The sequence below is a fragment of the Hibiscus syriacus genome, unplaced genomic scaffold (genome assembly GCF_006381635.1).
Source record: "Hibiscus syriacus cultivar Baekdansim isolate YM2019G1 unplaced genomic scaffold, ASM638163v2 tig00110446_pilon, whole genome shotgun sequence".
Taxonomy (NCBI): domain Eukaryota; kingdom Viridiplantae; phylum Streptophyta; class Magnoliopsida; order Malvales; family Malvaceae; genus Hibiscus; species Hibiscus syriacus.
In genome coordinates this window covers 74,148-88,992 of record NW_024062741.1, presented here as the reverse complement: position 1 = coordinate 88,992, position 14,845 = coordinate 74,148, and the positions used below count along the sequence as shown (strand labels likewise).

At 34.8% G+C, this 14,845-nt stretch overlaps 3 protein-coding genes across 5 annotated transcripts in view; 2 read left to right on the top strand and 1 right to left on the bottom strand.

The window, feature by feature from the left end:
- LOC120125901 (signal peptide peptidase-like 1) overlaps positions 1–14,845 on the top strand; it is a 26,880-nt gene extending 12,035 nt beyond the window's left edge. Inside the window, exons 5-6 of the mRNA XM_039144224.1 lie at positions 14,237–14,240; positions 14,835–14,845. The gene's annotated coding sequence lies outside the window, so the exon portion shown is untranslated. The remainder of the gene's footprint in view (positions 1–14,236; positions 14,241–14,834) is intronic.
- LOC120125897 (U-box domain-containing protein 32-like) lies at positions 814–7,087 on the top strand. Of its 3 annotated transcripts, XM_039144216.1 has the most exons (11): positions 814–1,279; positions 2,159–2,286; positions 2,448–2,569; positions 2,824–2,928; positions 3,280–3,404; positions 3,520–3,729; positions 3,848–3,975; positions 4,330–4,479; positions 4,665–5,192; positions 5,813–6,568; positions 6,838–7,087. In XM_039144216.1, exons 1-11 carry the CDS (start codon positions 1,096–1,098, stop codon positions 7,018–7,020), a joined length of 2,619 nt encoding a protein of 872 aa, XP_039000147.1. In that variant the 5' UTR covers positions 814–1,095; the 3' UTR covers positions 7,021–7,087. The 3 variants fall into 3 exon arrangements, with proteins under 3 accessions (XP_039000147.1, XP_039000148.1, XP_039000149.1); XM_039144217.1 differs by lacking the exon at positions 3,280–3,404 and having other exon boundaries at positions 3,605–3,729; XM_039144218.1 differs by lacking the exon at positions 3,520–3,729.
- LOC120125899 lies at positions 10,109–13,473 on the bottom strand. Its single transcript, XM_039144220.1, has 3 exons — positions 13,442–13,473; positions 13,180–13,371; positions 10,109–11,732 (listed from the first exon to the last, which is right to left on the bottom strand). Exons 2-3 carry the CDS (start codon positions 13,270–13,272, stop codon positions 10,377–10,379), a joined length of 1,449 nt encoding a protein of 482 aa, XP_039000151.1. The 5' UTR covers positions 13,273–13,371; positions 13,442–13,473; the 3' UTR covers positions 10,109–10,376.

Here is a 14,845-nt window from a genome sequence, read left to right as displayed (position 1 = left end):
TATATATATATATATATATATGGTATAACTACTTGTATCCAATCTATTGATCGACTAATTCGAATTGGATACTGCAGAGGCAAGGGAGACCCTCCCAACCCAGTTTACTCCATTCGTAATTACCAGGATTTGAACCCCTGACCTTGTTTAAGGGATCTGGTGCTTATCAAATTAGACCAACTTAATGTCAATGGATCCTACTCCTTTAAACATTACTCATCCTCTCCTAATAAATATGTTACATTCTAATTTTTAATAATAATTTTTTTAAAATTTATCTTCTTATTATCTTTTATATATCATTGCAAAAAAATATTTTTTTAAATCTATGAATATTTAAAATTATTAAAATTAAAGTTTTTGTTTTACAAAAATGATTAAAAGTCAACATTTTAATTAGATTTTACGTTAGAGACGATTCAATTTTTTTAATAAAAATAAGGCTCAACTTTAACTATTTTTTAAAAGATGATAATTAAATGTAATTAAACAATACAAAATACCAACAACCAGTTGGTTTAGTGGGATAGGCACTAGGTCTATTAAGCAAGGTCGGGGTTCGAATCATGGCGTTTGCGAACGGAGCAAACTGGATTGGGAGGGTTGCCCTCGCCTCTGCAGTACCCGATTTGGATTAGTCGGTCAATAGATTAAATAATAATGATTAATTAAAAAATAAAGACTAACATGGTGAATTGTATACAAGTGAAGGACTAGATTTATCATTATTCCAATAAGATAAAACCTCAGCCTTTTCCATTTCACACTTGCCATTTGGCCTTTCATTCCTTTACCTGTCCTGTTTCATTTATTTATTACCGTTTAAATCTCATCGTAATTTTCAAGCGACTGTCTCTCCCTTTTTTATCTTTGTTTTGTCCAAAAGGTAGGTTAGACTTGGAGCGATGACACAGATCTAATGCTGAAAAGAAGAAGAAAAGGCCAACTTTTAACTCGGTGATTGACTCACTCACCGAGTCAATTTGGACAGTTTAAAGTGGTCCTGAATCCCACTCACAATTTCCGTGGAACGGCATATTCTTAAAATAAAGAAAAAAAGGATAAAAAAAAACAGGAAGAAAAATCTGTGGACAGATGGGAAGTCTGGTGGGAGAGATTGAAGGTGAGAGAGAAAACGGTGTTGAGGAGGTTATTTTTGTTGCGGTGGGGAGGAATGTTGAGAAGAGTAAGACGACTCTTAATTGGGCGGTTGACAACTTTCCCGGGAAAAAGATATGCGTGCTTCACGTTCACCGGCCAACTCATGTACTTGCATCGAGTGAGTTTTTTTCTTTTCTTTTCCTTTTATGAATATTGAATTTTGGAGTTTGCTCAGTGGTTGTTGATTTACTGTTTGGTTGCTGAGAAAGCTGAAGGAAAAAGAACGGAAATTTGGAAATTGTTTTTGTTTTTATACTGCTGACGCCTGCTCTTATTGTTTAAAAAAATCAAAATTCGTGAAAGAAGAGAGATCAATTGTTTGCTTGTTCCTGTTTTTATCATCAGCTTATTATATTTGAAAACAAAATAAAAAAAAACTTGAGCTGATCTTTTGAATAACTCAACATCGAATGAACTAGGATTGAATTTTACCAGCACTTCTGGATTACGAGATTTTATTACTACAATTCCATTAAATTTTCCCGGAAATTTTGTGGACCTTTACTGGAAATGCAGAGTTTGATTCGAAGATGCCCAACCTCACAAAAGATAAATAAATAAGTAATAAAATGGCTTGCTCTATGCATCGAATAATGTAAACTGGTTTCAATATGAACAAACAGCAAGGGGGAATAACCTGTTTCTATTTGGTATTTGATTTAAGAGTCCAGTCTCCAGTGCATTTGACTGAAAATAGAAACATAATGGAGTTATTAATCAGAAATCATACTTTATATGGAGCAATGGATATTCATAATTTTACAGAACTGGTAAGTAGCATGTTTTTATTTGGTATTTGATTTAAGAATCCACTGCATTTGACCGATAATAGAAAGCTTGCGGAGTTATGATCGGGATACTTTATATTTCACTTTAGTGGATGTTTGTAAACTTATAATGAGGGATGGTTATTATGCTTATTTGTAGCTTGATTGCTTTGATCATATGGTAGATATTTTAAGATATTCTTATATCTTTAATTTTCTAATATAAACAGCGGACAGAAAGCTCAGCCTCAGGCGTGGCAAATTGAAACAGCATGCAGTAGAGGCATTCCAGAAACTTGAAAGACAAAAATTACGAGAACTCTTAGATGAATACCTTCTTATTCTTGACCATTCAGGGGTACTATTTATTTTCTCTCTTTTCTGATCTAGTTCTGTCACTGATATGACCAAAATGACGCTTATTTTTATTCTGAGCAGTACTCTTTCTAGAGACAGGGTCCCTGCTGTTTGTTTGATGTTCCTATCAACTAATGACACGACGATGTGTACATTGTCCAGGTACAAGCAGATGCAGTATGGATAGAGATGGACAGTGTTGAAAAAGGAATTGCAGAAATTATAGCACGTCAAAATATTAGATGGCTTGTCATGGGAGCAGCAGCAGATAAATACTATTCTACGTAAAAATCTCTTATCACAATCCTATTTTCGTCTTATATCATCATGGTGCAACTCTTAAGGAGATATGAAAAGCTTCAGTTATACCCAAGTAGTATCATCATGAATGTATATTGGTAATTTGGCATTCTGTATTCTTCTTAACAAACCTAGCATGCTGGTTACAGTGGTGGTGCAAGCCTCCAGTTTGTAATGTATTTGATGTTCTAATGGTTTGGTTCTCAATTCTGAATTTAAATTCTCTTTGAGATTGCAGGAAACTAGTAGAACTGAAGTCCAAGAAAGCAATATTTGTATGCCAAAGTGCACCAGTTTCTTGTCATATCTGGTTTGTTTGCAAGGGCTGCCTCATCTATACTAGGTAATGCTTTAAATTGTAAAAAGGGTTGCTGGACATTCTTTTAGGTTGGAAGAGGCATTGATGCCTCCTTCACTGCTTTTTGGTCCATTGGATCATCAATGCAAATTTTAACTGTGGCCTCATTACTTAAAGATGATAGATTTACCCTTCTTACTATCTTAACTTCTCCTCTCAGCATCAACTGCCCCACGGCAATTTAGCTGTTAATTGTGTGTCTTATAATTAATTTGTTTGACTGGTGGCGGTTGTCTAGCTCTAAACTAGTGGATTAGCATTTTCAGGTTAACTTTGTAGAGTTTTGCACTGAGAACTTAAATGTATTTTTTACTAGTTGGACGTAATATGAAACAGAGTAAGCAGAAAAGAAGGATCTAGTAGAGAGATTACAACTCCATCACAACCACTGGATTCGCTCTTAGGATCGGAGCAATCACAGATCTTTCTGTCAGAATCTGTGCTTAGGAAGAGACTTCGAGGTAAACTCCCTGCTCCTGATCAAAATCTTATTTTAGATCTTGTCTGTTGGCTCTCATTTATAAAGTTCCAGGCAGATGTTTTCCCCCGGAATAACTTAGTTGCTGAGCCATGCAGAACTAGAGGTAGAGACTAACGTAGTGAGGGGAGATTTAAGACCTACTTCCACGCATTCAGAAGATCCAAACTTGTGTAGCAATGGAGTAGGCAGAAAAGAAGGATCTAGTAGAGAGATTACAACTCCATCACCACCACCAGATTCACCCCTAAGTACAGCGCAATCAGAGATCTTGCTGTCAGAATCGCTGCTTAGGAAGAGACTTCAAGGTAAATTCCCTGCTCCAGATCAATATATCATCTTAAGATTTTGTATGTTGACTTTCATGTATAAAGTTCCAGGCAGATGTTTTCCTCCGAGGAATAACTTTGTTGCTGAGCCATGCAGAGCTAAACATAGATACAGACTCGGTGAGAGGAAATTTAAGGTCTTGTTCCTGGCATTTAGAACATCCAAACTCGTCTAGCAGTGGAGTGATTGACACAGATGGATCAACCCTGTTGCAAATGGATGAGGTGAGAAAAGATGTTTTAATTTTTAACTTGTTGGTATCATTGCCAAGATAATTGAAGTTATTTTCTGGTAAGGTTGTAAGCTATTCTAGCTGTTCCTTTTAAACTTTGGCATTTAGAGAACAAAAGAAAAGAAAATCCAAGTGGTTTTTACTGTTGAATTTATCAAGATTTTATGAACCAGAGTTCGGATTCCATTGAGTCAGATTGTGTCAATTTAGTTATTTGTTAAAGAAAACCACCAATGTTGCTGGATGGTAAATTTTGTTATACCTTCTTATTCTTCTTCTTACTATGGAATCTATTTTGATCACACTAAACAGCCAGATTACACTAAAATGGTTTGCTGCTTTTCAGGAAGCGGAACATCAAGGGCAAGCCAGTAATGAAATTGATGAACAAGTAGAAGTGTCTACTATATATTGTCATAACTTAAAGCAGGAATCCTTTTCAGAGACAGTGAGACGACGGAAGGAGGAGAATGATGCCATGGAGGCTATATCCAAGGTGAAAATTTATTCTTTTTCATTCTTTATTGCTTGGTTGACAAGATTCTGATTTCAGATCGAATGAAGCTTCTGAAACATCTTGCTTGAGTAAATTGATAGAAGATTAAATAAATTGTACCATTTGCACTGATCCTCTCTAAAAAATAAATAAATAACTTCCTGCTCATGATACTTTCTTTTCAGGAAGAGGCTTTAGAAAGCTTATGTGTGAAGGAGATGATCAAAAGGAAAGAGATGGAGGAATTTCTTGAAAGAGAAAAGCAAGAAATACAAAAGATGAAGGATCAGCGTGATGAATTTATTAAAGAACTACAAAGGGTTGAGGGCCAAAGGGTGAAGGTTGAGAGCCAAATTGCGGATTACCAATGCACAGCGGAGCTGTTGAAGGACAAGATGTTCTCAGCTGTGGAACTTTTGATTAGTTTTAAGAAACAACGGGATGAGATGAGAATAGAGCATGGAAATGCCATGAGGGTGTTGAAAAAATTAAGGAAATTGGTAAATGGAGGAGATGCAAGCTTTCCAGGGACACAAATCCTTGAATTTTCTTTCATGGAGATTAACAATGCCACTCGTAACTTCGATCCATCTTGGAAGATTGGAGAAGGAAGATATGGAAGTGTATACAAGGGTTTCCTTCGCCATTTGAATGTTTCTATAAAAATGTTGCCTTCGTACGGCTCTCAAAGCCTCACGGAATTTGAAAATGAGGTAAACTTTATCCAAACATCTCTAAATAGCTACAACATCGAAAGAAATTGTTGTTCTTGTTGGGTTTTTTCCCTTTTCCTTTTTCCCTGCTAGAGTCATCAACACAAGATACATCTGATGAACGAGAGACAGATTGTAAAATTAGGATTATCATACTAGGGAAAAAGCTTCTTTCATGGAGGGACCGTTTTTGGCATCATTCAATTATTATCTTCAGTCTTGAAATGTGCTTTGTTAGGCTACACCTTGGCATATTACCATAAATACAGCACATCACTGAGTTGTTGCTTTAACATCGAAATATGTTTCGAGTGTACCATTTCAGTGATAAAAAAGACATTTCCTATCAGAGTAAATTAGAGGTGAGAATAACAAAGCCTCTCAGAGAGCAATTAGTTGTTTGCATATCCTGCTAGCTTCCGGATCGTTTTATTGATTAAGAAAATTGAGGTGCTTTCTGAAAGTAATCTGACATATTCAATTGGTGCTTCTCATACTTTTAGGTTCTTTAGCTTCCCTTTTCTATGGTTCAAAAAGTTGTCTTAGTTAAATTTCTGTTACCCATTGATTCCATCAGTAAGTTTTCCGGTGATGGTTTTTTTCCTGATAATTTATTTCAGGTAGAGATATTATGCCGGGTTAGACATCCAAATCTGGTAACAATAATTGGAACTTGCCCGGAATCTAGGTCACTGGTGTTTGAGTACCACAAGAATGGCAGTCTAGAAGAGCGCCTTGCTTGCAAAAATAAAATCCCACCACTTCCATGGCAAACTCGAATTCGCATTGCTTCTGAGATATGTTCTGCTCTTGTCTTCCTCCACTCTAACAAGCCTTGTATCCCCCATGGGAACTTAAAACCTTCCAAGGTCCTTATCGATTCCAATTTTGTATCAAAGCTCATTGACAGTGGCATCTATCGCTTGATCCCGCAAGGTGAAAATACAGATAGTTCTTCTTCATCGTGTACCAAGTCCACCCCCAAGGTTGCATCTGTTTATACGGATCCAGTGTGTCTCAAGAGCAGAAAAGTTACCCGAGAATCTGATGTGTACTCGTTTGGAATGATACTGTTACGACTTTTGACTGGGAGACCAGCTTTGGGGATCTTGAAAGACGTTAAATGTGCATTAGAGACAGATAACTTTGGCACAGTGTTGGACCGGACAGCTGGGAAATGGCCACTTGAAGACGCCGAACTCTTGACTCAGTTGGCATTAAGGTGTTGTGACAAGCATCCATTGAATCGACCAGACATGTCAGAAATCTGGAGTCTGCTCGGACCAGTGAAGGACACATGTATCAACTCAGCACCATGCTTGGAAGCTAAGGAGCTTCGTCGTGCTCCTCCTCATTTTGTCTGCCCAGTTTTTCAGGTAACATCCGAGAACAGTTCTTTGCGGTAGAACTTATTATGCCTGCCATTCATCAACCGCTTTTATCACTTGAACATGTGAATCAATATGTTTGTTTGTGTGTGTGTGTGTATTCTCGTTAGTGATTTTCATGGTCACATGATGCATTTAGCAGCACATGAAGATCCTCCTCGTTTCAGTTTTTCGAGCAAATATAGTTTTCATTTGGCTGAAATGAACATTTTTACTGTGGTTCTTATTTCCATGGTGTCTGTCTTTTGAATTTGCAGGATGTGATGAAGGATCCACTCATAGCGGCCGATGGCTTCACATACGAAGCCGATGCTATCAGAGGATGGCTGGACAGTGGCCACGACACATCTCCGATGACGAATCTTAAGCTCGATCACTGCAATCTGGTCCCAAATTATGCTCTTCAACAGGCAATTCAAGAGTGGCAACAACAATATTGATACTTCATCTTGCTTTTCGTTTCCTGCGCATCTGCCGGTACGGAACATATTACCCGACCTTCGACCACCGGAGCGGATAGAAAGTATATACGTTACTCATACTCGCATGTAAAGCTCAAGGGATTACATATATATATATATATATATTCTCATTCTCATAATTTGTCTTACATTAACTATGCATATAATTTTACGAGATATATTGAATCAAAGTAAAAAACAAAATTATCCTTAAAACGTGATTAATAAATTTGACAGATTTATTTTGATATGCGTAAAAGAGTGAGAGGAAAAAAAGGAAAACATAAGTATTGTTCGCTGACTTTTTAATAGGATATTTTGAATCAGACAATTTTAAAAATCAAAAGAGATACATTTAGTAAGACAAAGAAGTAACATTTTAGGTTAAAGTCAAAAACATTATGTTCTTAATGCCAAATCATGTAAAGTATAACTATTTTATTTATTTTATTTGTAACTTAAAAAGTTAACGTAAAAAATCTCATGTGGCATTCTTGGTTGTAACTGAAATCATTATCGCTTGTCACCTTTTAGACTATAAGGGTAACATTTTAGGTTAAAACATGTGATAATGTAACATTTTGTAACCGAAATTAATATTAATTTTGTAACTTTGGATAAAGTATATAAATGATCCCTTGACTATAAAATATTGTTTTATTAAGTCTCTTAACTATTAAAAGTTATAAAATAGTACTTTAACTATAGAAAGTTATTTTTTGAGATACTCGACTATTAAAAGTAACAAAATGGTCATCATATTCCAAACTCATTATCTTCCGTTAAAGAATTGACGGCAGTTTGAGTTGTACGTTAATTTGTTGACTAGTCTCATAATCTCAAACGACTATCATATCTCACTCAGCATGCTAACGTCCAACTCAGATGAGCGTTAATTTTTTAACGAAACAAGGACAAGTTTGGAACATAATGAATAGTCGAGTGACTATTTTTATAATTTTTAATAGTCGAAGGACTCGATAACTCTATAGTTGAGGGATCATTTTATAATTTTTAATAGTTGAAAGACTCAATAAAATAGTATCCTATAATCAGGGATCATTTGTGTACTTTACCCCTTTTTAGAATTAACATAATAACATTCTAAACTAGAATACACTGTAGAATAACTTCAAATTTTCCTGTAGCACAGCCAAACTACAGGAAACTTCAGGGACTCGGAAGGGTCACTTCTTGGGTCCAAATTGTGGGCAGTCCTGGTCAGGTCGAGGTTCAAGTGATAGCGGCCGCCACGCCGGACCAAGGTCCATATAATTGTCACATAAATTATTGATTCAAAGGAGAACCATTAATTACAGTACCTGTTCTTGTTTTGTCTGATTCAGTAAAGGAAGTAGACATCTTTAATATACTATTAAAGAAATGTGTTATTAATTTTATTATTATTATTTTAATAAAACTCATAAAAATTATTTAAAATATTATTATTTCTACTTAAAATATTAATATTTTTTAATAATTTTGATAAAGTGTCCAATAATACAAAACCGATAACATTTTACTAGATTTATTAATAAAATCAATAAAACACTTAATAATAATAAAATCAGTAAAAATAATAATATTTCTGATAAATTTTTACTGATTTTATTAAAAATATAATAAAATCGATAATATATTTTTTTAACCGTATATTAAGACTTACGTGATCATTTCACTTCACTTCAATAAAAGAATAACATAACATCCTGAAATGCCGTTATTAGACTAAAGTACTGTTTTCTATGATCTTATCAATTTCAAGCCAATGAAAGTGACCAAAGCATAGTGGACAGACATGGTCCAAAAGAGAATTGTATAAAATTTGATTCAAAAATCAAACTCGCTTCAACTTAAATTTTATAAATTTCATTTAAAATTTTAAAATAATATTTGAATAGTAAAATATTATTTACTAATTTATTTAATTAAAAAAATTACTTGATTCAGTCGAATATTCACCCTTATATTTTTCCAACAATTAATTCTTATTTTATTTAAGTACATTTTTAAATCCATTTAGGCAACCTGTTACATATTTTCTATCTTTAAGGATGGATCGAGTTAAGGTCGGATTTTTTTGTCAACCCGGCCTAAAAATATACATCCTTCACTCAACTCCGATCCAAGCTGAAAATTTTATATCCTACATCCGACCCGATATAAAATTAAAGATTTTATTAAAAATAATAATTATTGCATTATTATCCTCAGATCGAGTCAGTTTTTTCACCCTCCACTCGAACCCGACTTCACCCTTAAAATATCCGACTCGACCCGAACCCATTTTTTTTAAAATCGGACCCGATCGGATCGAAAACCATCGTATTCTGGTGAAATTATCATCCCTAGGATAAGTAGAGACCATAACCTTTAAAATGTTAAAAATGTTAAGTTGAAACAATGATAAAATTATTTTTTACCTTAAAAAAATATAATTCATTGTTAACCCTGTAAATTTAGACAAATTTACACAACTCCGACAGTAAATATTGTTATGTTCATTGCTATTAACCAGACATTGTTACGCTTATCCTTAAGCCAGCACAAGTATTGCTGGCATCAACCATAACTGGCCATCAATTTATGATCTACTATGCACTTAATTGCTTTAATGATCTATGCCCTACAAAAATTTGTCTATTAAAATCATATATAGACTTATCAACCACTGCTGCCCCAAGCATGTTTTCTCCGGCATCAATGATATGCAGAGCCCTTGTGGTTACCATGTAATCCGGATTCGAACAGATTGCCGGATACATGTATACACGGTTTTCTTAAAAAATACTTCGCGTAAACTCTAAAGATCATATTATCGGACCTATATCGGATTCTAGTTGAAGAAAAACAAACAGTCGGGATAACTAGCTTAACTAGATGCAAATGATCCAAACATCGTGACATAACCAAGCAAGGTTATATTTCTGGTCCGGTATATGCGGTGATACGGGAAAGATGTCGAAACGAGCAAGATATTAACCACAGAAATCACCAAATGAGCTTACAGTTGCATATTTAAAGAAAGTAATAATGATAATACAACATTACATATTAAAAGAATGATCTATCAGTACCCACACAGTTTATCCCTATGAACTATTCCCTCACTGGATCATCTTTTAGGTCAAGGAATAAACACTCTTCTGACCACTGAAAACTAGCCTTTTAGTTCACTTCATCGTCTAATTATGCCAAAACTATTGAAGAAAGTACGAGTTTCGACCTTCGGATAAATCAACTGAAAGGCTAGTGGTTTAGTGTTGCAAATGTATTTAAACAAGTTTTATGACTTTATGCATGGAGGTGAAACTAAGTTGCATAGTTTACAAAATTCAGCTTACCTCTGGTTGCAACATAGGGAAGAAACTCCAGTTGTTTCCGGGCCTGGCTTCCTTTCCGGAAACCTTTTCATTCGCCCACCATTCAGACCTGACGGTGGGCTTGTCAGAAGATTCTCCTTTTCTGTTGTCAAAATTGAACTCTTTAATTGACCCAAGAGTAACGGAGCGATGCTTTTGATAGCAATGATCCTCTTCAGCTTCTACTGAAACCTTTTCATCTGTTTCTTTGGACGTTTCTCTAATATACAGATCACAAGAATTTTCTGCATCCTTTGTTTGTCCATCTTTTTCTATCCCGCCCTGCACCACCAAACCCTTTGGATATTCATACTCTGGCATGGTTCTGCTTGATGCCAGTGACTTGTTTTTGAGGCAGCGTGCGACATCTTCGCCGCTCAATTCAAAAGAGACCCTGTGATCAACTATAATCTCATCGGTTTTAGGTCTAAGTGTTGGGTTAGAAAACAATGCTACCTCAGAAATCTGACTCTCCACGAGAACACCATCTCTTGAGGCAGGTGTCAATGATCCTGAATCTAATCTTGAACCCAAACCCAGACCATCTGGAGTCACACATCCGGAACCTAGTCGTGAACCTTGCCCCAGTCCATCTGGTGTTAATGATCCAGATCCTAGCCTAGAACCCCATTTCCTAGTAGTAAAATGTTCAAATCCTAAGATTTTGGGAGCCTCCCCCATGCGGAACTCAAGGATCGGATGTCTATCAGGGAAAGGAGAGGATGTGCCTGAATTAGAAATCACCGACCCAGGTGATATGAGATTACCACCAGGGCTCCCAGGGTATATTTGATAAGACTGAAATTCATAATGGGACAATCCAAATTTCTGATTGATCCCACTGTTTTTCCGAGCACGCTCCAATGAAGATGTCAGCAATTGAGCAAATGGTACTTCAGGAGATGAAGGTGTAGTCAGCTGAACAGATTCTGGAGGGGGTGTAAAAGGAGCTGTGGATGGTTCAGTTGTCAAGGTAGAGAATACTGGTGGTGTGACTAACTGGGTTTCATGTGCATAAGGCCCTATGGCAAAAATAGATGCAGGTCCGCAGGGAGAGTAGGTGTTAACCGAAAGAGCAGTTAGGGATAGCAATCCAGCAGGTGATTGGGTGGCAGATGGAGGATCCGATTGCAGGAATGATACAGGAGACGAGGGAGGGGCAATAAAGGGCATTGCAATGCTGGTCGGACTGCTTACATTTTCAGCAGTTGAGACTGCAGCTCTAGGTACCGCTGGTTCAGGGACAAGGACAGCATGGCCAATTCGTTTACTGTTCTTATGAGATCCAAAACACCAGTAAAAGCTCCAGCAGCTTCCCCATCTTTTCTTCTGTATTTAAATAAAAGAGTGCGAGTCAGGATTCCATACAGAAAATAAGTTATTTTCATCCTCAAGCACTCTTTGTAAGGTAGCAAGCAATATACGTAAATTGATTCAATTCTAAACTGCTAGAATAAGATGCTGATGAAGGATTAATGAAGAGCAGGATGAACAAGATGAACAAATAACTATCTGTAACCGCAACATGGTAATGAGTACATAACAATGACTAAATCCGCATAAAAAATTGAAAAAATCTTGTATGCCTGGATCTTATCGTAGCAATATGCTTATAAAACTCCATTTTCCATATTTCTTTGCTAACTTTGCATGTACAATGTGGTACACGTGAAAAAAACAAATAAACTGCACAGCATAAAATACACACACAAACAGCAGAAACAGGTCTCAATGTACGAGTGAGTGTGCTTGTGTGGTATTGTGTGAGCATTGACTATAAAAATCATGCCAAAACTGTTGCCAAAAAGGCAATTTGAGCAAGCATTTACTCTGACCTTAATCGCTGTTTCAGTGATCCAAGGAAGACCACATATTAGACTGCAAAGAACACACTTTTTGAATATAACTATTAGTCCGGGATTATAAGATGAGTCGGTCAATAATTTTGGCTGATCAAATTGCATTCTTCCTAGAATATGCTTTCATAGGCAGATCAATAAGATGGCAAAAAAGGCTAAAAAAATACATAGATCGTTCCTATCAAATATCAAATTAAGCTCCATTTCTTTTACATTGCGTAAACCCCGGATCGACTAATTTTCCACCATAACCAGATATCACAGTGTTCTTCCATAGAAGGACACTAGAATGAATAAAGGAGATGCACCAACCACCCAACCCGTGAAGGAATGACCAAACAAACTTGAAACTACCAGAAAGATTACTTTTTTAACTTAAAAAGAAAAAAAAATTAACTTTCTAAACTCAAATCTGCTCCTTAAAGTATACGCGTAAAGCGATCTTTTATTTCTTTTTCTATTTTTAATTGAATTCCAATGATAAGATTTTCATTTTTGCCGTTTATTCTTAAGAAGCATGAAAAGCAAAAAGGTAAAACTAGAAGGTTGAGTTGACTCTAGCTCAGCTGAAATTTAGAACTCCGGATCCGAATTTCAACTGCTTTAAGTTTTCCCTAAGTTTCTCGGCAACCAAACAGGTAACGGAGAAAATTAAAGTTCAATACTGAATCAGATCACAAATAAATTTCAGACTTTTCAAAATCGAGAAAAGCAAGCAAAGAGCATAAGCATGGCTCTCTTTTTTTTTTAAAAGCTCAACTCTCCGCTCTCTTCTCCCCACGTCTGGATTCTCAATTCAAAAGAGAGCTTGAGTAATCTGATAATCGCGACTTTTACCGTATTTTTCTCGGCAACCAAACAGGAAAAGAACACTGAATTTTGTTTTTTACAAATACTAATAATAAAAGTGGATATACCTGAACGGTGGTAGGCTGGACTCTCGATTCGGCGGAGACGATGGCGGAGGCAGCGGCGTTAACGGTTTCCACGCTGTCGTTTACACTTCTCATCTTCGATTTGTAAGCTCAAAACGATGCGTTAATAGCATCAGCTTCTTGTAAACTTCAAATCTATTCTTAACTCTTGAGATTCAACGAATCTCTATCAACGATTTGAAGACAACTTGAGAGAAATAGAAAAATTAAATTTAAAAATTAGAACTTTTTTTTTGCTTAAATTAATTCATATAGATCAGATGAGAGTTCTGATTTTTATTTTCTTTTGCCTTCTCCTCCGGTTCAGTTCCCATCCAGTCAGTTTTCATCCATTTTGCACCGAGTTTTTGCCACGTCATCATGAAGGATGATGGGACCCACTGCTTTTAGTTTTTTCTTTTTCCCATTTGTTGCTATCTGTTGTATTTTGCTTCCTTTTTTCGGATAAAATTAAATAGAAAAAAATGCTTTTTAATTCAATAATTTATTATTTATGGACTCATTTGGAAAGTTCATGAATGACGCTCTAACCAATCACGAAAAGAATATAATATTAATCTGTTTTTTATTATTTATGGATAAATTATAAGAATATTTTAAAAATTTATACAATTAATTAAATCATAGATAGTTATTTTGTTTTTTTGTTTTAATATAATTTACACAACTTTTATGCTATCCTTTTGATTTTATAAATTGAATATATCAGTTTTAATCAATTCAATCGTTAATGCGATTTAATTTTAGTAATTACATTTGAATTTAAAATAAAAATTATATAGAAGTAAATCTGGGTAACACTTTAAGAAGAATTTCACCGGAAAGGTTTATTCTTTGTTTATTGATAGATCTATAAAAATTGGATATTATAAAAGTTTTTTATTTAGATTATTCTTCTTTTAAAAAAAATTATCACAGTCTGAGTTGCACATTAATATTAAAAATATTTTAAGAAGAGTTTCACTAGAAAAATTTTATTATTTGTTATTCCGACTATTAAAATTTATAAAATAATCACATAACTATTCATATGTTTTAAACTCGTTCTTTTCTGTTAAATAATTGATGACAGTCTGAGCTAAACATTAACATGTTAATTGTGATATGATAAAATCTAATATCAAAATATAAAATGACTACTATATCTAACTCAATAAGTTAACACTCAGCTTAAACTAATATTGATTTTTAACAAAAAAAAGACGATTTTCGAACATATGAATAATCGGATGAGTATTTTGTAACTTTTGATAGTCGATAGACTCAATAAAATAACACAATATAACTAAGAGGTCATTTCGCTACTTTTAATAGTCTAAAAACTCAATAAAGAATCACCTTATAACTGAGACCATTTATATATTTTACCCTTTTGTTTACTATTTTATTTTATTTTTTGACTTATTCATTGATAAAAACAATATTCAAAATTACAAAACAATTAAACATAAAGAGAAAATTTGAGAAAATAATTAATAAAAACTTATGTAAAAATAAAAGTATGAAATCAAAGATACAAAAAAAATTAAAGAGAATCACGACCAATGTCAAAATAATTTAGTAACCTTTATAAAATCTATTTGTCTCTATTAGGGATGAGTCCGGGACTCGAACCCAATGGGTTCCGACCCAATTAGGTCGGGTTTTA

Bases quoted from the DNA above. Each gene is read 5' to 3' on its own strand.
- LOC120125897 (XM_039144216.1), top strand. From the start codon at position 1,096: ATGGGAAGTCTGGTGGGAGAGATTGAAGGTGAGAGAGAAAACGGTGTT. The intron at 2,570-2,823 runs GTAAAAATCTCT...TTGAGATTGCAG, and splicing joins GCAGATAAATACTATTCTAC to GAAACTAGTAGAACTGAAGT. The intron at 3,405-3,519 runs GTAAACTCCCTG...TGAGCCATGCAG, and splicing joins GCTTAGGAAGAGACTTCGAG to AACTAGAGGTAGAGACTAAC.
- LOC120125899 (XM_039144220.1), bottom strand. From the start codon at position 13,272: ATGAGAAGTGTAAACGACAGCGTGGAAACCGTTAACGCCGCTGCCTCC. The intron at 11,733-13,179 runs GTATATCCACTT...ATTTAAATACAG, and splicing joins TCCAGCCTACCACCGTTCAG to AAGAAAAGATGGGGAAGCTG.